Genomic DNA, 23119 nt, shown 5'->3' with positions numbered 1-23119 from the left:
CGACAAACACCAAAGGGTTAAGTTCGCCAAACTTACTAAACCGAAGGAATTAGGAGGTTTATCTCTCCCTGACTTACAATTATACTATTGGTCGGCTCAGCTCAAAATGATGTCAGACTGGTTTACGTATAGGCAAGAAGCTTTATGGCTTAGTCTTGAGTCTCTAGCATGTTATCCCAGAAGACTTAAATCCCTACCTTTTATCAATAATATAGACCAAATAAATTCCCTTGATCACAACATAATCATTAACAACACATTATTGGTGTGGAAGGATGTGAGAAAACACTTAGATATTCCATCTGTCATTTCTGTTGAGTCTCCCCTAACGTTTAACCCTGATGTCCTGGTGCAGAGCAGGAGTACTGGTTTGACGGGGTGGTCGTCCAATGGCTGACTCAACTTTGTGGGCCTGATGATCACCGAGCACCTTCCCCCTCTCTCTCTCTCTCTCTGTCTCTGTCTCTCTCTCTCTCTGTCTCTCACCTTTGCTAACACTCATGTCCTGTTACGCATGTCACGAACTCAGCTCTACTGCATGTCACTAACTCAGGTTCTCCTCCGGAGCCTTTGTGCTCCACTATCTTGCAGGTTACCTCGTATCACAGCGGTGCCTGGATGGTGTGATGTGTGTGGTTGTGCTGCTGCCGTGGTCCTGCCTGATGCCTCCTGCTGCTGTTATCATTAGTCATACTTCTACTGTTATTATACACATATGATTATTTTCACATACATATACTATCATATATTAATATATACCTACAACATATTGTACCACAATAGTTGTAATTATTATTGTAACATTATTACTTAAATAAATGTTGTTGTAAGCTATTATCATTTCTGTCTGTCCTGCATCTCTCTCTCTGTCTCTGTCTCTCTTTATGTCTCATTGTGTCATACGGATTACTGTTCATTTATCATGTTGATCTGTTCTGTATGACATCTATTGCACGTCTGTCTGTCCTGGAAGAGGGATCCCTCCTCAGTTGCTCTTCCTGAGGTTTCTACCATTTTTGGGGAGTTTTTCCTTATCTGCTGTGAGGGTCCAAAGGACAGAGGGATGTCGTATGCTGATTGATTGATTGATTGGTTGATTGGTTGATTGATTGATTGAAAGGGATTATTTCTGTATGAGTCTATACACTGTTTTGAAGGAAGTTCCTGCAGAGTTTATCTTTAAGGTTTAGCTCCACATTGCTCTGCCACAGTCAATGGATTCAACCACTGAACAAGACAAATAGACTTCATTGTGGATCAGTATAATATCAGCCTGATGTCTGCAGTTTAGTGTCAACACAACTTTCACATCATAATAATCTCAGCACAGGAGTAAAAAATGGTGTCTGACCTCAGAGTCTCCAGTTTACAGTGTGGACTCTCCAGAAAATCACACAGCTGCTTCACTCCTGAATCCTGCAGCTTGTTGTTACTCAGGTCCAGCTCTCTCAGATAGGAGGGGTTGGACTTCAGGGCTGAGGCCAGTGAAACACAGCTGATCTCTGACAAACCACACCAACTCAGTCTGAATAAAGAATAAATGATGTAGATAAAAATCATTAATAATACAATCAGATGTGTTCAGGTGTTAAATGTGTAGCTCAACATTACTATGTCCTGATCAATGAGCTTTGCCCTAAACTGAGTAGAGTGACATCATTTGTCATTGTGTTATTGTGGATCATCATGATGTCAGCCTTCTACAGACATCATCCAAATGTCACCACAACATTCATTCACCTATTCATATCAACACAGATTAACAACATGCTGCTGATCTCAGTCAAGTCTGTATTTAGAGGATTAATATCAAATCAGACATGTTGGACTAAAACACTGTTCATTCATTCATTTCTTACATGACCTTCATACTGTATTTGTATATGGAATAAAAAGGAGAGGGACACATTTGTTCAAGTTTGTTCAACAGCCACGTGCACATTAAAAGAGGTATTGGTGGCAATAAATATGAGTGTGAAGTGGTCTCTTCTTAACTCAGCTACACTGTAAGAAATGTCTTCATAAGTTCAGATGAAACTAATAGGAAGCTTCAGCAGTCTGATGTTATCCAAATCAAGAAGGTGTAGACCAAAGTATATATTCAATCAAAAAAAACTTCACTTCAATTAAAAAAAAACCTTTTTAAACAAAGAAAAATAGTGTTTGAATGCAAAAAAATATTTGAGGCCCAAAAAATTGCATTTGAACACCTTTTTCTTTGCTTGAAAAGCTTTTTTTTGATTGAAATGAGTTGTTATTTTTAATTGAAAATATTTTTTTTGATTGAAGTCATCTTTTTTTGTGTTTGGGCCATATAATGGGTAGGACATTTGTGTCTTTATTATTCAATCCCAAAAAATATCACTTCAATCAAAAGAAATATTTTTAACCTAAAAAAACATTCACTTCAATCAAAGAATATATTTTCAATAAAAGAAAAAAAGTGTTTGAATGCAAAAATAAAACTGAGACCCAAAAAAGTCTTTTGAACACGCTTTTTCTTTGATTGAAAATATTTTTTTCATTAATTTTTTTTTTTTTTTTCGATTGAAGTGAAAAAAAAATTGGAGTCCTTTTTTTTTGATTGAATTATTTTGACACAAATATCTCGGGTGGATGCTTCCCCATTGATCAGACATGTTTGAGTGACAAGTGTCTACACCAATGACGTTTGAAATAGGAATCTCTTTCTGGAACAAGCAAGTTGCCATTTGCAAGGTACAGCACTGGCACACCTGAGCAGATGAGCTTTTCAGTGATTCCCCCACTGTCACCGCAACAAACCTCCGTCTGAAAGCAGGTAAAACAGGTCCCGCTTTTCACTAATATCACAGAAAGTGAGCAGGGCTTGAGAAAAAAAGCTCTGTGTTTCAAAGTGTGAGACAAGCCTTCTCTGAGGGGAGACAGAGAACTTCAGGAGAGGCATAGCGCGAGGAAAAAATAAACCAGAAAATGCAACTGTTTGCATCTGGCTAGCTAACTTCAGATATGTGTTGTGACTGTTGTCGGAATTTCTGTAAGTTTGTGTTTTCCTGCATGTGTTCTCTCTGCCTGGTTTGTTTTTGTGTATGTAAATAGGTGTGTGCCACAGTGATTGGCGGATTGATTTGGTCCTTGTTTGTGATTGGCTGCAGCCGAGGGCGTTCAGCTTTTAAAGGGCCAAGATGGTGCGTGCCGGCGAGCGAGCTGCATACCTCACCTTCCTCCTCTCCCAACCAGCCACACATAGTTGTATTATTGTAGTGAATCATTATTGTATGTTATCAACTCTTGAATCGTAGGGGTGGACTGCCAGTTTTGTTCCTCACACTTTTCTGGGCCTCAAAAGAATTTTTGCATTCAAACACTATTTTTCTTTGTTTAAAAATTTTTTTTTGATTGAAAATATATTTTTTGATTGAAGCAACTTTTTTTTTATTGAATAATAAAGACACGAATCTACTTCCATAGATGGCGGCTAAGATAAAAAATAAACAACAACAACAACACAGGACTAAATCATCTCGTATTGTGACCAACTTCAGTGGATCATCAGATATTCTGTGTGGAATTAATCTGTAGATGCTCCATTTCAAAATGAGACCACAGTTTCCTATCGACCACGAGAGATCACTGAGCATACAGTCATAAATGTCACACAAAATATGTGTCTTCACAATAAAAGTCCCATGTTGTTTTGGTATTTTAGCTTTGTTTAGCTTTTATTGTGAAGCAGCCAAAGCAGAAAATATTGGCTTTTCATCTGCAGTGACTTCATACGAATCTTATCCGTCTGACAGCGAACATGAAACGGTAAAATAAGGCAGATATCTGAAAGTACAAACAGCAACGCAGGAGAGAAACTAAACTTCAAACCACAGAGATTCAGTTAAAAGATACAAAACTTGTGAACACACAGACACTTTGAAAACTCTGGGCTGCTGCACACACACCAGTTGAGCCTCAACACACGCTTGTTGGAGGGGGCAGAGCCTGTCAGCTTCAGCTCCACTAGTTTGGAGTCCACATGTGTCTGTCTTTGCTTTTAGGCGGATTACAATAAGAAATGACACGTTTGGAAGATTTTATTTCACTTACAGTGATGTAACCAGAGGCTGTTAACTCAAGTAACGTCACCTGTGTGGGTCGAGGAGGAGGGAGAGAAACGCAGCCCAGTGACAGGAAAACACAGTAAAGACTCTCACACTGAGCTCAAATCAAAGCAGTGCACATAAACAAGGTCAATAACATCAATAAAATATTTGCTTTCTTTCAGGGGGGTGGGGGATCCCACTGATAGAGGAAACACTTGATAGCAACTGGGATTGTTCCACAGCACATCAGTCAACACATGGATGCATAGGGAAACAGGAGCCAGTCAATGCTTGTCATTTAGAAGTGAGATCACATAGACGTATGAATCCAGATCATTAATGGTGCAGTCCTAATGGGCGTGTGAGTGTGAAAGAATATCAACCTGTCCTTAAAATCCAAGATGTTTCCAGTGCAGACTATTTATTTGCTTACTGTTGCAGTCTAAAGGTCTGTGACTTCAAATGATTATGTGACGTTAACATGAAAACAAAGAAACCTCAGAACCTCAGGAATCTTAAATTGATGACTGAAAACACTGAAAGCTTTATAACCTCAGTCAAGGATTTATATTATATATATCCAAAAACAAACACCTACATAAGCAAGTGAACTGACCTCAGAGTCTCCAGTCTACAGTTTGGACTCTCCAGTCCAGCACACATCTGCTTCACTTCTGAATCCTGCAGGGTGTTGTAGCTCAGGTCCAGCTCTCTCAGATGGGAGGGGTTGGACTTCAGAGCTGAGGCCACGACTTCACAGTGAGTCTCTGAGAGTCCACACCAAGTAAATCTGACATGACACATATATTACAAAATCTGTTATTGTCAAAGAGACACTTTATATTTACTTTATGGATTTGATGATAAAACAGTTTGAAATATCCTGTTTTGATGGACTGAAAATAGTTAAGAATAAAAAAAGAACACAAAGAATTCAAACTAATTAAAAGCTGATTCATGACCAGAATTACTGCCTCGTGGTCGTATGCTTCACCAGTCAAGTTACACTTACAGTTTACATCCATGTCTGTCCAGACTCATATGTGTCCATGACAGTAGACAATGATTCAAATATGGATGTTGCTGCAAAGAAGCTACTTATTCTAAAACACAGACGCTTCACACACATCTTCAACCCGACAGCACAGAAGATCTATACAATCAGCACAGTTTCAAGATCAGTGTCACCAACTCAGTCTCTGACCAAATGTCTCCCCTTCTGTTCCTGAGATATGACATTAAATAATGACCAGAAACATGTTTCCACAAAACATGATGATGTCACAGTGAAGGTGACCTTTGACCTTTTGGATATAAAATCTCATCACTTCATTATTTTATCCTGTTAGACATTAGTGTGAAGTTTTGTCATAATTAGTGAATGAATTCTTGAGTTATGGCCAAAAACATATTCTGTGAGGTCACAGTGATCTTGACCTTTGACCACCAAAATCTAATCAGTTCATTCTTAAGTCCAACTGGATGTTGAAAATCTCCTTTGGCAAATGATACAGATCTTATTTTAATTTTTAAGCATAGTGGTGAATAAACTCAGGTATTATCTGCATGTCTGATTCTATAAAACACCTTACAGAACCTTCTTATGGAGTAATAACTTTACTGCTTTCACTCAGAACCATCAAATACTGCCATACTGTGATGAAATCCTGCTGTGATTAAACCTCAACAACAACCTCTGAAGTCCATCATTTGTTTTATCAGGTTCACCTCCATCACACAAAGGTGAAAAACAGTAAAATATTAAATGATTATAAATAAATAGAAGAACTGTGTTGATGAACTCAACAGCTATAAACACAACCAACTGAAACATCTACATGTTTTGCACTCACAGCATTTGAAACAGCTCAAGAACATCTGTGACAAAATACAACAGACACATCATTTGAACATTTTATGAATAATAAGAATTTCACAGTGTGTATATTTGAAGAATTAAACTACTAATCTACAATGATTTATGATGTTAATCACATCTGGACTTACCGAGCCTTTCTGCAGTTCCTCACAGCTGGAATCAGTCTCTGTCGTCCAGCACTTGTTGTGTTGTATTTCTCCACGTCCAACTCATCCAGAACCTCCTCTGACATCTGCAGCATGTAGGCCAGAGCTGAGCAGTGGATCTCTGAGAGTTTCTTCTTTAATCTGTTCTCTGACTTCAGGAACTCTTGGATCTCCTGATGTACTGAGAGGTCGTTCATCTCCAGCAGACAGTGGAAGATGTTGATGCTTCTGTCAGGAGACATATCGTACGTGTTCATCTCCTTCAGGTTGTTGATGGCTCTCTGGATGATTTCTGGACTGTTGTCTGTCCGACCCAAAAGGCCTCCTAACAGTCTCTGGTTGGACTCCAGAGAGAGGCCATGAAGGAAGCGGACAAACAGATCCAGGTGACCATTTTCACTTTGGAGGGATTTCTTCATGGCTCTCTTTAAGAAGACATCCAGGGATCTGTAATTATCCTTGTTTCTCCCCAGGAAGTCCTCCAGTACCTTTGTGTTCCTGTTGGTGAAACAGTGGAACAGGTAGACTGCAGCCAGAAACTCCTGAACGCTCAGATGAACGAAGCAGTAGACTGTTTTCTGGAAGATCACAGACTCTCTTTTGAAGATCTCTGTACAAACTCCTGAGTACACCGAGGCCTCTGTGACATCAAGACCACAGCGCTCCAGGTCTTCTTGGTAGAACATGATGTTTCCTTTCTCCAGATGTTCAAACGCCAGCCTCCCCAGCTTCAGAAGAACGTCCCTGTCAGCCTCCGTCAGCTCCTGTGGACTGGTCTCATGTCCCTCATCATACTTGTGCTTCTTCCTCTTTGTCTGAACCAGCAGGAAGTGTGAGTACAGGTCAGTCAGGGTCTTGGGCAGCTCTCCTCTCTGCTCTGTAGTCAACATGTGATCCAGAACTGTAGCAGTGATCCAGCAGAAGACTGGGATTAGACACATGATGTGGAGGCTCCTGGATGTCTTCATGTGTGAGATGATTCTGCTGGACCGCTCTTCATCACTGACTCTCCTCCTGAAGTACTCCTCCTTCTGGGCGTCAGTGAAGCCTCGTACTTCAGTTACCCTGTCAACACATGCATGAGGGATCTGATTGGCTGCTGCAGGTCGGGAAGTTATCCAGACCAGAGCCGAGGGAAGCAGCTTCCCCTCGATGAGGTTTGTCAACAGCACGTTGACTGATGACTTCTGTGTGACATCAGTCACAACCTCATTGTTGTGGAAATCCAGAGACAGTCTGCTTTCATCCAGGCCGTGAAAGATGAACAGAACTTTACAGACAGCGAGCTCCTCTGCTGTGACCTTCTGTAATGTTGGATGGAAAACACGGAGCAGAGTGAGAAGACTGAACTTCTCATCTCTGATCAAGTTCAGCTCCCTGAACGAAAGCAGAATCACCAGACTGACATCTTGGTTTTCCAAACCCTTGGCCCAGTCCAGAGTGAACTTCTGCACTGTGAAGGTTTTTCCAACGCCAGCGACACCGTTGGTCAGAACCACTCTGATGTGTTTCTGTTGGCCAGGTAAGGCTTTAAAGATGTGCTGACACTTGATTGGAGTTTCATGGAGGGTCTTCATCTTAGAAGCTCTCTCAAGCTGCTTCACCTCATGTTGGGTATTAACCTCTTCACTCTGTCCCTCTGTGATGTAGAGCTCAGTGTAGATCCTGTTGAGGAGGGTTTCACTTCCTGTTTCATCACTTCCTTCAGTCACACGTTCACATCTCCTCCTCACACTGATCTTATGTTCATCTAAAACCTCCTGCAGACCACTGTCTGCTGAAAGAGAAGGAAACATGAGAGACTAAAGAAATAAATCTAAAATCTTAAGATTATATTGTTGATCGACATTAAAACAAGTAACATGAAAAAATGAAGGTTTTATACATTAGTTTTATAAAATCTTTCATGTCTACACTTTACAACACAAAGAAACCAAGAAGAATCCTGTTTTCAGACATGATGACATCAGCAGACAGATGTACAGTCTTACTTTGTACAGTGCTGGTCTGACTGGCTGTCTGCAGTCCAGCTCTTGTTCTGGATCTTTTTCCACACTGGGGACAGGAGGAGTCTCCTGATGAAGCAGACTGGTCCCAGTATGAGCTGATGCACTGTCTGCAGAACCAGTGTCCACAGCTGGTAGAGACTGGATCCTTCAGGACGTCCTGACACAAACTACAGCAGGACGGCTGCTCCTCCACAGAAACATGACTCCTCTTCTTCCCTCTGTGGAGATGAACACATTATTTAGATCTCGTCCTGCAAACTGTGCTGAAAATTATTTGCTTTATTCACACACTCAGTCACAGGCAGTTCAAATATCTCATGGTGCAGCTTCATGAAAACCTCCTGAGTAATGTTGTGCTCCACTGTGAGACGACTTTCAAAAGGCAAAAAGCTCCCTCATGTTTTTCAACAGGCTCTTACTTTGTGTCTGAGGGTCCAGGTTCATTACTGAAGACTGGAGGAAAATCTCTGGACCGGTCACTCTTCACAGACAGACAGCTGGATACTGGAGACTCTGCTCTCTGTCTGTGGAAACAACAAATGTTTGACACATATAATTAGTCCTTGTAAAGACCAGAGGAAACATTACAACAAGTCCTCCAGCCCATACGAGAGAGTTACTGAGGGTGAGATGGATCGGCAGTTTGGTGCAGCGTGTGTAGAGGCGGATAATGTATCATTTTATACTGAAGGTGAAAATAAGGTCAGTTACACAAGGTTTAGAAAGCAGCTGATCAAGTATCAGATTTGGCAGCAAAAGGACCCATAAGAGGTATTTAGATAAATTGAGTGGTTCGTGCGTAAGTCAAGCCTTGGGAGGATAAATGAGGGAGAACATTCTGGGTTAGGGTGACCTGACCGTTGGGACGGATGTACCGAGTTTCGCAATAGAAACGGTTGTTTTTACCAGAAAAAATGAAGAAAAATAAGGATGTATTGACGCACGAACCTCAGTTCCAGGGATAAGTAGGAAACCAGGAGAACTTAAGATTCCCAGAAAACACACACACACACACACACACACACACGAACGAGCAAACGCTGAGTATAAAAAGCATTCGAAGGATGATTGTTCAGAGCTGTTTCCAACTGATTCGCTGTGTAGACTAGTATACTGTTGTATGCTATCGATCTGCGATTAAAGTAACCCCGTTGGCTGTAACTTTTCTCCATGGTTCTCCGAGTCTCTTCATTTCAGTGTTTGCTGAAGTTGAGCATTTTTCTTACACGTGCAGTGCCAGACTGCGTGTGTGCAGTCTCTTACTTTGTGTCTGAGGGTCCAGGTTCATTACTGAAGACTGGAGGAAAATCTCTGGACCGGTCACTCTTCACAGACAGACAGCTGGACACTGGAGACTCTGCTCTCTGTCTGTGGAAACAACAAATGTTTGACACATATAATTAGTCCTTGTAAAGACCAGAGGAAACATTACAACAAGTCCTCCAACCCATATGAGAGAGTTACTAAACGTGAGATGGATCGGCGGTTTGGTGCAGTGTGCAGTGCCAGACTGCGTGTGTGCAGTCTCTTACTTTGTGTCTGAGGGTCCAGGTTCATTACTGAAGTTTAGAGATTCATACATGGACCAGTCACCCTTCAAACACAGCTGACAGCTGGACACTGGAGACTCTGATCTGGGCACAGTTTAGTTAAATGTCACGTATTTAACAACACAGAGATGTGTGGTCAGTGGGATGTGGTGATTCTTAAACTAACGTGTACAGATGTGAAGCCCTGACTATACCTGACTGATCTTTAATGAAAGCTGTTGTCTTGTATGAATTTTTTTTTTTTTAATTTCATTTATTGAAAAAAAGAAAAAAAAAACAAAAAAACAATACAATATAAACACAACATTCCCAAATCTGAATGAAAGGGAGCAGCTACTGGCAGGTTGAAATGGACCCCCAGGACAGGGAGAAAACCGCTTTCACCACTCCACTTGGCCTGTTTGAGTTTGAACGCATGCCGTTTGGATTGTGTAATGCCCCAGCCACCTTCCAACGGCTCATGCAACAGTGTTTAAGTGGTCAGGTGGCAGAGTTGCTGCTGGTGTATTTGGACGACATCATAATCTACTCACCTGATTTCTCACCTACAGCACCTGGACGAGGTGTTTCAAAGGCTGTGGCGGCATGGACTGAAGCTGTGGCTGGATAAGTGTAAGCTCCTGCAACGTGAGGTGAAGTTTTTGGGCCACGTGGTAGACCAGCGAGGGGTAAGACCTGACCCAGATAAAGTCTCCGCAGTGCAGGACTGGCCGATCGCCTCTACTGTGAAACAGGTGCGAGCCTTTTTAGGACTAGCTGGCTACTACAGACGTTTTGTAGCTGGGTTCGCAAAAATCGCACGTCCCCTGAATGCACTGTTGGCAGGCGCCCCTACTGACAAACGGACAGAGACTCGGTCAGTACAGTGGTCCCAAGAGTGCCAAGCATCCTTCGACGCACTAAAGGCAGCACTCACACAGGCTCCTGTTTTAGCGTATGCTGACTACTCCCTCCTGTTTATTCTGTACACGGATGCCAGTAATCAGGGGCTGGGAGCAGTGTTAGCCCAAGTCCAAGGGGGGCAGGAACGTGTTATAGCCTATGCGAGCCGCGGCCTACATCCAACCGAACGGAATGACGCCAACTACAGCTCTTTCAAGTTAGAGCTTATGGCGCTGAAGTGGGCGGTAACTGAAAAGTTCAAAGATTACCTGACTGGTGTGCAATTTACAGTATATACTGATAATAACCCTGTTGCTCATTTGCAGACAGCAGGCCTTGGCGCGGTAGAACAGCGCTGGGTTGCTCAGCTCGCCTCCTTCAACTACAATGTCAAGTATCGTTCAGGTAAAAGCAATGTGAATGCAGATGCCTTGTCTAGGTTCCCAGTGGAGACCCCAGATGCTGAACCCACCGATGCAGAGGCTGCATTCTCAGCAGCTGTGGAATTAACCCCTAGAGGAGAGAGTGAGGAGTGGGCTGATGGAGAATGGGAGGCGGCTCAAGCCAGCGACCCCGATATCCAAGTGGTTAAGGGGTACGTGGACAGGCGAGTAAAACCCTCAGGATCTGAACGACATGCTATGTCCCACAGAGCCCAGAAGATACTACAACAGTGGAAGAAGCTCCAGAGCAAGGGTAATTTACTGTGTCGGAGGGTGATTGACCCACGTTCTAATGAAGAACATTTCCAGATTGTGTGTCCCAGTTCTAGATGCCAAGAAGTCTGGAGAAAGACCCATGAGGCGGCTGCCCACGCTGGTGTGGACCGGACCTTGTCTCGGATCCGGCGAAGATTCTACTGGCCGGACCTGGTGGGGGAGGTACGTCGTTTCCTCCAGGGTTGTGTCGCCTGCAGCCTGCAAAGGGAGAAGGTAGAGCCCAGGGCCCCACTAAACCCTATTACTGTGTCCTGTCCTCTGGAAGTAATAGGTTTAGATTTTCTGTCTCGCGGTCGGCCCACAGATACTTACCAAAACATCCTAGTTGCTACAGACCTGTTCACTCGTTTTGCCTGGGCCATTCCCACACGTGACCAGACAGCTCAGACAACAGTGAGAGCACTATGGACACATGTAATCCAGCCTTTTGGCTGTCCGGCTCGGTTTCACTCTGACCGTGGCCCTAACTTTGAGTCAGCCTTGATGAAGCAGCTCTGTGACACCTATGGTATAGCCAAAAGCCGCACAACACCATACCATCCAGCAGGGAATGGCAGTGCAGAGTGTTTTAACCAGACTTTGTTGAACATGCTTCGCTCACTGGAAACAGTTAAGCAGAACCGTTGGCCTGAGCACATTCCTGAGCTAGTACACGCTTATAACAACACAACACATAGCTCAACAGGCTATGCTCCCTCTTTTCTTATGTTTGGCAGACACCTGCGGCTCCCTGTAGACATAGAACTAGGGGTGGGCCCCCAGCAATCTCGTCACGAGCTAGGTGGGTGGGTGAAAGATCACCAACAGAGACTTTCCTTAGCTTACAGTATAGCGAGGCAGAGGATGGATGAGACAGCTGCTCAGCATAAACAGCAGTATGACAAAAAGGCCAAAGCCATGCCACTGCTACCAGGAGAGCGAGTGTGGGTACGGGAGAGAAACAGGCAAGGCAGAGGGAAATTATGTACATGGTGGAGCGCTAAGCCATATGTGATTTTGGACAAGGTGGGGGACACAGGGGTGGTGTACAGGGTACAACCAGAGAGAGGTGGCCGCGAGCAGACTGTACATAGGAATGCATTAAAGTTGTGTACAGCACCCCCTGCAGATGTTTTACCGCCATCCAGTGGACCCAAAATGGACTCCCAGAGACTTGTAGAGACCCAAAGGTTGCCAGAACCATTGTTTTATGGGTTCCTACCTGCAGCCATGCCCATGCCTCCTCAGGATGGAGAGCTGGAAGCAGCGCCACGATGCTCCGCTCGGCCTAATTTTGCTCATCCACCAGAAAGACACAGAGACTGAATTGATTTTTACGTTGCAGGGACTGTCAACGTCAAACAGTGGGGGGATGTCACATGTGTAAGGTCATCGTTTTATTGTGTGTATTTTAAACTCCCAGTGTTTTTAACTTGTAATATGTTTGCTTTTTAGTGTGTATTTTTAATTGTGTGTTTTTATTGCATGTCTTGTACACTGGGAGTGTAAAAAGTGTAACTTTTCTCCATGGTTCTCCGAGTCTCTTCATTTGTGTTTGCTGAAGTTGAGCATTTTTCTTACACGTGCAGTGCCAGACTGTGTGTGTGCAGTCTCTTACTTTGTGTCTGAGGGTCCAGGTTCATTACTGAAGACTGGAGGAAAATCTCTGGACCGGTCACTCTTCACAGACAGACAGCTGGACACTGGAGACTCTGCTCTCTGTCTGTGGAAACAACAAATGTTTGACACATATAATTAGTCCTTGTAAAGACCAGAGGAAACATTACAACAAGTCCTCCAACCTATATGAGAGAGTTACTGAACGTGAGATGGATCGGCGGTTTGGTGCAGTGTGCAGTGCCAGACTGTGTGTGTGCAGTCTCTTACTTTGTGTCTGAGGGTCCAGGTTCATTACTGAAGAATGGAGGATCACCCATGGACCAGTCACTCTTCAAAGACAGCTGACAGCTGGACACTGGAGACTCTGATCTGTCCTCGTCTGCCTCCAAATCAGCCATCTTCCCAAATCTGAGAGAACTGTAACACACATACACAGTGTGATGAAGTCAGTAACTTCTTATTTATAGGACATGATTACATATTGGCTGGGTATTTCTATGACATACAGTAGGGGAGAGCGGGGTCAGTTGGGACACTTCTGTACTGACACTAAATAACCACAAAATAAAAATAATAGTGATGAAAATAATTTGATCTCTGAACAGATACAGGCGTCTGCTAACAATCGGGTTTTTTAGAGCCCAACCCAAACGTGAAAGGCACAGTTTAGTTAAATGTCAAGTATTTAACAACACAGAGATGTGTGGTCAGTGGGATGTGGTGATTCTTAAACTAACATGTGTACAGATGTGAAGCCCTGACTATACCTGACTGATCTTTAATGAAAGCTGTTGTCTTGTATGAAATATATTTTTTTATTTCATTTATTGAAAAAAAGAAAAAAAACAAAAACAATACAATATAAACACAACATTCCCAAATCTGAATGAAAGGGAGCAGAAAGAAGAATAATCTTATTTAATCTGCCTCTTTATCCCAAAAAATCAATTTACAAAGCACTTAAATTAAAACAACAACAAAATTAACAAAAATAAAATAAAATAGCTGCCGGCCAAGACACAAACAGTCACGTTCTTTTTAGTTCCCTATACCTTTCATGACAATGGGTATGACAATCAAACATAACTAACATATTTCAATATATTTCCTTAACATACTGGCTTTAATTATTCTTTAAAATGTAATGTTTGACTTGGATTCTTTGGTTTCTTTGTTCAGATTGTTCCATAAACTGATTCCTTTCACAGAAATGCAACGTTCCATCAGTTTAGTTCTGAATCTTGGTTTTTTAAAGATCTCTGTTCCTTTTAAATTATACTTGCTTTCTCTTTTTTCAAATCTTTTTTGAATATTGATTGGTAAAGTTTTTTTATGGGCTTTAAACATAATTTGCAGAATACTGTAATCTACAAATTCATGAAATTTCAACAATTTTAACTGAAGGAATAATGGATTTGTTGGATCTCTATATCGTTTTCTATTGATTATTCTTCTTGCTCTTTTTTGTAAAATGAAAATTGAATGAGTATATGTTTTACAAGCATTTCCCCAAACTTCAACACAGTAGGTCAGATACGGAACAATCATGGTGTTGTATAAAATGTACAATGCTTTATTATCTAATAAATCCTTTACTTTGTGTAACACAGCAATTGTTTTTGATATTTTCACCTTTGTATAATTTAAATGTGATTTCCAACCCAAAAACTTCATTTCCCTTACTCTATTAATTTCAATACCATCGATATTAATTGAAGCATCGGTGCCTTTCCCTCTGTTACTAAATATCATAAAGTTTGTTTTTTCAAGATTTAGCGATAATTTATTTACATCAAACCATGTTTTTATTCTTTCAAATTCTTTTTTAACCACATTCAGCACCTGTGTTATATCTTCCCCATAATAAAATTAAGTAGTATGATCCGCAAACAGAATACATTTGAACAGTTTGGATACATTAACAAAATCATTAATATACAAAATAAACAGTTTTGGTCCAAGGAACGACCCCTGAGGTACTCCACACTTTATATGATATGATTCAGATTTTACATTATTTATCTGCACAAACTGCTTTCTGTTTTCTAAGTAGCTAGAAACCCATTGATGTGCTACCCCTCTGATAACATATGTTTGTTAAGAAGAATAATATGATCTATGGTATCAAAAGCTTTTTTGAGGTCAACAAAAATACTCATAGTCAGACAGGGGCGATTCTAGGATCAGAGGTTTAGGAGTGCTGAGCACCCAGAGAGCTGCCCGGCCAGGCAAGATAAATTTCACTGTTTTGTACATTTTAACGCAATTTCATTCCCACATTTGTGAAAGAAAAGCACAACACTTTTTGGGAAAGTCTGTGACTAAACCATCAAATCTGATAAAGGTTATTTAAATGTTGAGCCACAGCAAAAGAGGAATGGATTGGAATCATAAAAGAAACATATCGTAACCCTAATTTCTGGGGGAAGACAACTCATTTTGATACAGCAGCTCCTCAACATACACATAAACAGTATATATGTGTCACATGTGTAAGGTCATCGTTTTATTGTGTGTATTTTAAACTCCCAGTGTTTTTAACTTGTAATATGTTTGCTTTTTAGGGTGTATTTTTAATTGTGTGTTTTTATTGCATGTCTTGTACACTGGGAGTGTGTGCTTTTATTCTGAAAACCTTGTCCTAGTTGTGACACCCCTAAACCCAATCATCGCACCTGAGAGACTGCCAAGATTTTAAGAAGGCGAGCGGAGAAAGCTGCAACACAGACGAGACACACGGAGCAGGCGAAGGAGCAGGAAGTGGCAGGAAGCGGTGAGTCTGACTGGGAAGAACACCGACCGCAGGACCCACGCCAGAGCACCCAGTGGACGGAGGAGCTAGGTGGCTGATTGACGGCAGGTTCCATGAAGAAGTTTGAGTAGCGGTCTGAAATGATAAAGTGCGACTCACGATAGCTGGTTGTGTAAAAGTGCAGTGACTGCCGTCTTGCCTCTGATAGCTCGAGACCGTGCCAGAAGAGGACGACGGTGCAGAGCGGCGGAGCCAGGAGACCAGGGACCGAATAAAGGACGTGCGGCTCTCTTTTCTTCGGTGACCGAGCCATCCCCGCCGGCGTACTGGAAGTGTGTGGTGGCCTTCCCCCTACAGATAAGCCCCCGAACTGTTTTATTGGACTTTTATCGCCCCTTAGTTTTAGCTTCCCTCATTTTAGCCTTTCAGCACCCCTTTTTATTAGCTCCCAGGTCTTATCATTTTTATGGACTTTTCACCTGTGGTTTTAACCTGATTTTATTCTGGGAATAAATATCAGTGTATATCTGTTAATGCATCTGTGGTTTCTTGGTTTTAAACAACTGCTCTCTCTCGCCTGATTTTAAATTTCACATACACCTTTTTAATCATTTTAACTTTTTAACACTCCTGCGTTACATATGTTTCTGGAGTAAACCTGCCCCCTATAGTGAGCACCAAAAATACTGATAAGAATACTAATAAATAAAGTCCTCTCTCTGTTCCTCTCTCTCTCTTTGTACTGTCAGCCAAAAGGCAAATAACTAAACAATGCGTTTTATATCTAATAAGAGATATAAACTGATACATTGATCCAACTTACAACATCATTCTACATAGACAGACCATTTGATCTTACACTCTTACCTGAACCTGGCTCTTCCCCCCCCCCCCAAAAAAAAAACAATCTTATATCCATGATGAGGCTGTCTGTCTGTACACACACAATAGGAGTTATAATGTTAATGGGCATCCAGTCAGTTAGCTAGTCAGTAGCACCTTGGCTTTAATATTAACACATGCACATGACACAACAGCTAGCTTCTCTCATTCCAATTCATACAGAGGACAGTGGTACTGACCACCTGTAACGTTTCCTAGCTAGAAAAAACGTCAGCTAACTCCTACCTGACATCAATCAATCAATTTTATTTATAAAACCCAATATCACAAATCACAATTTGCCTCACAGGGCTTTACAGCATACGATATCCCTCTGTCCTTATGACCCTCGCAGCTGATCAGGAAAAACTCCCCAAAAAAACCCTTTAACGGGGGAAATAAACAGTAGAAACCTCAGGAAGAGCAACTGAGGAGGGATCCCTCTTCCAGGACGGACAGATGTGCAATAGATGTCGTACAGATCAGCATAATAAATTAACAGTAATCCACATGACACAATGATATATATATATATGTATATATATATATATATATATATATATGCAGGTAATGACAGTAGCTTACAACAACATTATTGAAAGTAATATTATAGTTCTGGCTACTGTGGTACAATATGTTGAACATAAACAGTGACCTATGATTAAATGCAGCAAAAATGAGGACAATAAATAATGATAATAATGTGTTGGTATTGAGTGGTAGAAGTTAAGAAATGTCATATCCTGGTTTAAGCCAGGTACTTACACCACTACTGCATATCACCCACTCTGGAAGGCAGCGCATTGCTCTGTGCAGATAGAGCGCTCAGAGCCCGAGTCGGGGAACGGTGGGAGGGATGAGGTGGATCAGGCGCAGTTTATCTCCAACGAGCCTAAAGTTTAGAGAGTGTCCGTGCACTGATCTGATCTGAGGGCGGAAACCAAAACTCACTCTAACAAAGAGCAGGGAGAGCTGACTGTACACTCAACATCTTACTCTGCAACAAAACTGCGCCACAACCCCTCGGCAGAGTCCCCCTTTTCTCTCTGTGTGTCTATAAACTACAGCTTTTCACTGTGACGCACATTCAAAGAGTTGACACAAGCGCGCGCCCGAAGCACCGGAGCGCGCAGATCCGTAGCTGCGCGCAGGCCTCGTGTTTAACAGGAAAAGCCTGGTTGTAAAAACAGCGTCAGATGATGGTGGTGGTAAAAGCAAGTGTGATGATGAAGCTGAAGATGTGGCACTGACCCAACCGACCCTACTCTCCCCTAGAACACACTAAACAATGAATAAACATCAACACTCACCGTGTCTCAGACGACCTGTCTTCCTCTCACTGTTCTGCGCAGTTTAAAATGGAGTCTGAACACACCACTGACTTTATACTTTCACTTTCGTTGTTCCTCTCTGTTGGCACCCCCCCCCCCTTGACTCATTTATTGAGAGTAACACAGAGACTTGAGACTGTGCTTAGAGTCGAGCTTTGGGACTCCTCAACAGTCTCTGTTATTAGGATTATTATTATTTTGGTGCATTAACATCAGAAATTAAAACAAGACAATTAAAAAGAAATGACGCAATGTTGCTTTGACTTTATTTCATCTCACATCTCTGTCAGCGCTACATCACACGAATGATTCAGCGGTATTTGAAGCCTAATTTTTATGCGAGTAATATTCATACTCATTTAAATAAACAGATTGTATTTCCCATCTTTGCTCAGCAACAGTTTTGTGTGAAAGGAATTAAAGACCTGTCCCAAATATAGGCCTGTTGATGTCAGTGATGTAATTAAGTTTTACGTTAACTGACTTCGTGTGTACTTACATGTCAGGATGATGTAACGTTCTCACAACACCACAAATATTTTACGTAATAAACACATTTGTCAGGGTTTACTAGATATACAGTTTATTACAGAGTAAAAATGTCATTTTACACCAGAAAATTGCCAAAACTGGGAGCAGGTGCTGTTTCAGATACATTTTCAGAAGGACAGACAAATCTGAAACATCCCCGAAGCTCAGCTCTGTGATTTGTATTGACCGTGACCATTAAATAATTCACACATTTTCCAAAACTACAAACAACAAAACTGTCTTTACATTGTCTCTGAGAGACAAAATAATAATTCTTATCATTCATCTTTCTCACGTTTGTCAAACCAACACATTCATCATTTGGTCGTCCAAGGTGCCCTGGGTGCGTTGGTTGTTGACGTTCTGGGACGCCGTGTGAAGTTCTGTCTGTTACATGCATTGTCTTCTTTCGAGATACACTTCTGTTTCACAGGAAATTTAACGTATACATACAGGCTCTTTCTTAAACTATAATGGCAACCTGTGGCACATCATGCTGACGTTAAAGGACGGCTTTTTTCGTCGGTTTCTGACGCCAGAAGTCACTGCCCAAGCACTAGATTTCGACGACTTACGATCTAACCGTGACAAGGATTTTCAGCTGTATGGTTACCGAAGCTGAAGTGGTTGTTTATCTGAGTTTTATACATCGTACTCAGGATGAAATTCTAAGCTTCATTTATTCAACTTTAAAAACAGGTTAACAGGCTCACAGAGTAACAGTTCCTTCAAAAGGTGCTACATGTTGCATCCAAAATGTCAAAATGTTGACAGGTTTTAAACCCATTTCCAGAAAATCAGACAAATGTAAATGCCGTGTTCGCAAAAAAAAAAAAAAAAACTGTAGTAATTATGCATCGATGAGTAAAAGAGGTCATGTAGCACCGTTTAAAGTTCCAAACCTTCGAAAATGTAACCGTCACTGACTTTATGTTTGACTCAGCTCATGATTCCTGGTTTTTCTACAACTGTGCAACTGTCCGCAGAGCAAGGCACCAAAACTGTAGAGCTGGAGGGAGTTTAAAACCCACTGAGGCGATACATGCTAAAATATTTACTGTGGTAGATAATTTACACATTTATATGAAAAAAATAAAAATAAAATTATGATCCACATGGCATATTGTACACCCAGTACAGTTCCGCCAGTAGCTGAAGTCGCTATCAATCAGAAACGGAGCCTTGAGAACTTTGCGCGCAACTTCTTGATGTTTTCTGTTTCAGCTTCTGGTAATGTTTCTGAAAAACAACAAACAAAACAAACACAGAGTAAGACCAAGTGTGTGTTTTAGTGTGGCTCCTTTTGTGTGTTTGTTTGTGTGTACCTGCAAGTTGTCAAAGTGTCTCTGGCTGCTGCAGTGGAGGTCCTTGGCGGTGCTCTCGTTCAGGTAGAAAACAGAGCAGAGATTACAGAAGTACCCTGATTTGGGGACGACAAACTCCTGACCTGAAGGATGAGACAGTGACACGGGGGTGTGTGTGTGACAAAACATCTATCGTTGTCAAATAAAGTGGGAGTGTGTGTGTGTGTGTGTGTGTGTGTGTGTGTGTGTGTCTCACCGAGGGGATTGTTGGGTTTAAACACAGGCAGTTTGACGTCGGCAGCGACACATGGAGACTGAGAACGAGATCGCTTTGCTTCAGGTCCAACAGGCTCCTTCCTCCGTTTACTCACAGCTTAACAACAGAGGGGACAATCTATGAATCATTTAAGCCCCGACAATCACACATTAATATCTGGGAAAAGATGTTTTCTATATGCGCGCTGCAATGTACATAGAACCAAAATGATTGACTGCTTGGTCAATCAACAGAAATTATTCATCTGCAACAATTTTGCTTCATTGTTTCGGCTCATATTTCTATCAGAAATGCCAAAAATTCACTTGTTCCTAAGATTGTAACGTTCACCCAGTCTGGTTCAGACCTAGAGTTTTAAGGCACAGTTTGGTTAATACCTCCTTTTCATAAAGGGGTATGGGGTGGGTGCACTTCAACAACCGTACAGAACACAGAGGTAGACTGACTTTTAAGCTAGAAAAGGGAAATTCTGAAAAAGTTGTGGTGTGAACGCTGATTTTTGAAACTGACGCTGAATTGCTGGTGTAAATGTGTCAGAAAGAGATGAAGTAGTAGAAATAGTGAAATACTTTAAGTTTTTTTTTGTTATTTTTTCTTTTGTTTTTTAATTCTAACAAAACTTGAGTTGCTGGCTAAAAGTTTTTTTTATTTTTACTGATATATTTTTGTTTTTAAAGCTAATGTCAAACTAAATTGCTGGTTTTAAAGTTGAATAATATCAATACTGTATAAAAATTGTGAAATATTTTAAGGTGTGTTGAAAAGCTGATGCTGCATTACACTGCTGGCTTAGATGTGTAACAATAAGAAGTAGTATGAAAACGAGAATGGGTTTAAAAAGTGTGAATGTAGCTGAAAAGTTGAATCATACCTATAATGTATGAAACTTGATAAAAAAGCCTGAAGACATCCAAGCCCTGTGTGTGTGTGTGTGTGTGTGTGTGTGTGTGTGTGTGTGTGTGTGTGTGTGTGTTTACATTTCTTTTATTCAGTAAGGGACAGGCCAACCTGATGAACACTGAAATTTGTGTGTGTAGTGTCAAAATGTGAGCATGGCAGCAGGTTACACAGCTGGCACTGTCTTCTTCTCCTCCAGAGATTTCTGGTCTCAGTTAACACTGAATTCTTTGTAGCAGTTGCTCGTTGTTCCTGTCACTTTCAGGCTCACATGGTCAAATGTGTTAATCCATCTGCTTCAGCAGCTAGATTGTATGAATGAATGAATGAATGAATGAATGAAGGCAATTTGACCTAAAATAATGTATGAAAAATGTATGAAAATTGTGGTAATGGGACCAAGTTAAAAAGAATTTTCTCAGGAGATTTTAGAGCGACCCTCTATGATGTGGTGTGATGTCACCAACTCAAGGTGTGAACTTTCTGTCCAATATACACACTGATGTAATGTAAGCATTTGAGAACATTTTTACTGAGCCATAAAGAAAGTTGAATATTTTACGAATGGGATTTTTAGGGTGGCTACACATATCAAACACTTAGACCTAATGCTTTTGAAGACCTTTTCAAGATCATGTTTTAACCAAATTTAAGACTGATTTTTGGACAAATAATCTTTTTCTTATTCAAGCATTGCAGGTAAGTATAAAGGGTAGGTAAAGGGTAGGCCAGTGAAGTGTTTCTGACAAACAAGGAAATTCAAGTATTTCCTCCACTTTTGAGAGAATTTTCAGAAAGATGAACATTCATTGGTCCAAAATACCAGCTCAGTGGGAACGATATCCTCAAACTGAAGAATAGAATTTCACTGTTGGTGTGGAAATGGCTTTTGTCCATCATTCTTTCAGCTCTCTGTACCTTTTATGCCCGCCCTGCTCCATCCTTCTTTCTCCTCCTCTCCTTGCTCCACACATATCTCCAGCGTCTGGTTCTCAGGGTGCTCCGGCGGAGGCTCCTGCTCAGCAGAAGGAGCAGTGATGTCTGCTTGGCTTGCCGATTCCACCTTTGCCTCTGTCTTCTGGATCTCAGTCTGGCCGTCACTTGAAAACGTAGACGGATCTTTGTCCAGTGACGAGGAGCCATCGAGTGAAGTGGGAGGCAGTACATCAGTGCCAGCTGGTTCATTTTCTTCTTCTCTCTCGTCTTTTGCAGCCACCGTTTTCCCTCTGGTAGATTTTCTCACTGTGGTAAAAGACAATGAATTGGTTGTGCAAACAAATGAAAGGAAAACTTGAAAATTATATTCTTAAATAACTAAGTTTATGTAAAATTTTTCATTTTTGAGTCTGCAGAGATTAGATTTCGGGTAACAACATGACTGTATAAAAGATATAAATGTGTGTTTGTGTTACCAGGGGTCTGTCTGGTTCTCTTCTTGGCTCGTCCTCTAGTTCTTGCTTTTACCATTTCCTTTTCCTCCTCTTCTTCCACCTCTCCCACTTCGTCTACCGTCACAAAGTTCATACTTTCCTCTAAAATTGAAGACAGAGACGAGTATTAAGCCCCTCTAGAAAAGCACGGAGCCTCCATGTTAATCATGTTCACGTCAACTGACAGCTGTTGGTTGTACTTTACTACACCCACTACACTACACTGTTTGCTGCCTTCCAAAGTTAGTCAGCACAACTGAAAGCATAGCTTTTAAGGGTGAATATTCGCTACTGTGAAATACTTCAAGAAAATTCTCCAGTGGCTGTATTCGTGCAACAAACCCAAGGCAAAAAACTGCTTCGCATTCCTTGTGAACGCAGAAGAACTACAATCATTCCAAGTCATTTAAGTACGGAGACAACAAAAATTAGGGTACTTAGAACTAGTTTTTCAGAATGATGATGGAGTTCCTCTTGTCTGAAAATGCTGATGTCTTGCTGGGACAGTTGACGGCATCAAGCTGTTGTTTCTGATCATGTTTACACCTGCTTTTTTCCCTGCGAGACTGCTGTGAAAAGGGTCCACTGGTTTGGACATAATGAAAACCAATAGTTCTGCTGTCGCTATAATTCAAATATGCCTGTGCGAGTATTCTGACAGAATAACACATACCTGTGTCATCATCGTGTTTGCGTTTGGCAGATCTTGAGGTTTTCTCTGTTTGCTCTTCGTCTGGCTTCTCTTCCTCATCATCGCCAGCTTCATCTAAAGTCACTAAAGTCTAAAAAACAAACACAAAAGATCTCTAGCATCTTTTTAAATGTTTGTTTCACAGTGCTTTACCGCTTTTTTTTATG

General features: G+C 41.4%; 2 protein-coding genes across 19 annotated transcripts in view; both read right to left on the bottom strand.

Annotated features, from left to right (window-relative positions):
* LOC117258886 (NLR family CARD domain-containing protein 3-like) overlaps nucleotides 1-17876 on the bottom strand; it is a 68016-nt gene extending 50140 nt beyond the window's left edge. For 3 of the 12 annotated variants that reach the window (XR_013488632.1, XM_078164580.1, XM_078164575.1), the window contains exons 1-10: nucleotides 17802-17876; nucleotides 13125-13274; nucleotides 12856-12960; nucleotides 9640-9741; nucleotides 9371-9475; nucleotides 8527-8631; nucleotides 8090-8325; nucleotides 6081-7875; nucleotides 4690-4863; nucleotides 1352-1525 (exon numbers count right to left, since the gene is read on the bottom strand). Coding sequence is in view for 6 of the 12 variants with exons in the window: in XM_078164580.1 (XP_078020706.1) it covers nucleotides 1352-1525; nucleotides 4690-4863; nucleotides 6081-7875; nucleotides 8090-8325; nucleotides 8527-8631; nucleotides 9371-9475; nucleotides 9640-9741; nucleotides 12856-12960; nucleotides 13125-13255 (2927 nt within the window). In the remaining 6 variants the exon portion in view is untranslated. The remainder of the gene's footprint in view (nucleotides 1-1351; nucleotides 1526-4689; nucleotides 4864-6080; nucleotides 7876-8089; nucleotides 8326-8526; nucleotides 8632-9370; nucleotides 9476-9639; nucleotides 9742-12855; nucleotides 12961-13124; nucleotides 13275-17801) is intronic. The other 9 variants (XM_078164572.1, XM_078164574.1, XM_078164573.1 and 6 more) reach the window with 6 other exon arrangements.
* A 512-nt stretch (nucleotides 17877-18388) lies between these two features.
* The window catches only part of LOC144458271 (uncharacterized), a 43934-nt gene continuing 39203 nt past the window's right edge, over nucleotides 18389-23119 (bottom strand). For all 7 annotated transcript variants that reach the window (XM_078164565.1, XM_078164568.1, XM_078164569.1 and 4 more), the window contains 6 exons: nucleotides 22935-23043; nucleotides 22244-22363; nucleotides 21750-22073; nucleotides 19914-20030; nucleotides 19679-19800; nucleotides 18389-19592 (listed from right to left, as the gene is read on the bottom strand). In XM_078164565.1, coding sequence (XP_078020691.1) covers nucleotides 19518-19592; nucleotides 19679-19800; nucleotides 19914-20030; nucleotides 21750-22073; nucleotides 22244-22363; nucleotides 22935-23043 — 867 coding nt within the window. In that variant the 3' untranslated portion in view covers nucleotides 18389-19517. The remainder of the gene's footprint in view (nucleotides 19593-19678; nucleotides 19801-19913; nucleotides 20031-21749; nucleotides 22074-22243; nucleotides 22364-22934; nucleotides 23044-23119) is intronic.

This window comes from Epinephelus lanceolatus, chromosome 22, assembly GCF_041903045.1.
Source record: "Epinephelus lanceolatus isolate andai-2023 chromosome 22, ASM4190304v1, whole genome shotgun sequence".
In the NCBI taxonomy this organism is placed as follows: Eukaryota; Metazoa; Chordata; class Actinopteri; order Perciformes; family Serranidae; genus Epinephelus; species Epinephelus lanceolatus.
Note: the sequence above shows the minus strand (reverse complement) of the source record. Positions and strands in the feature narration are given on the sequence as shown.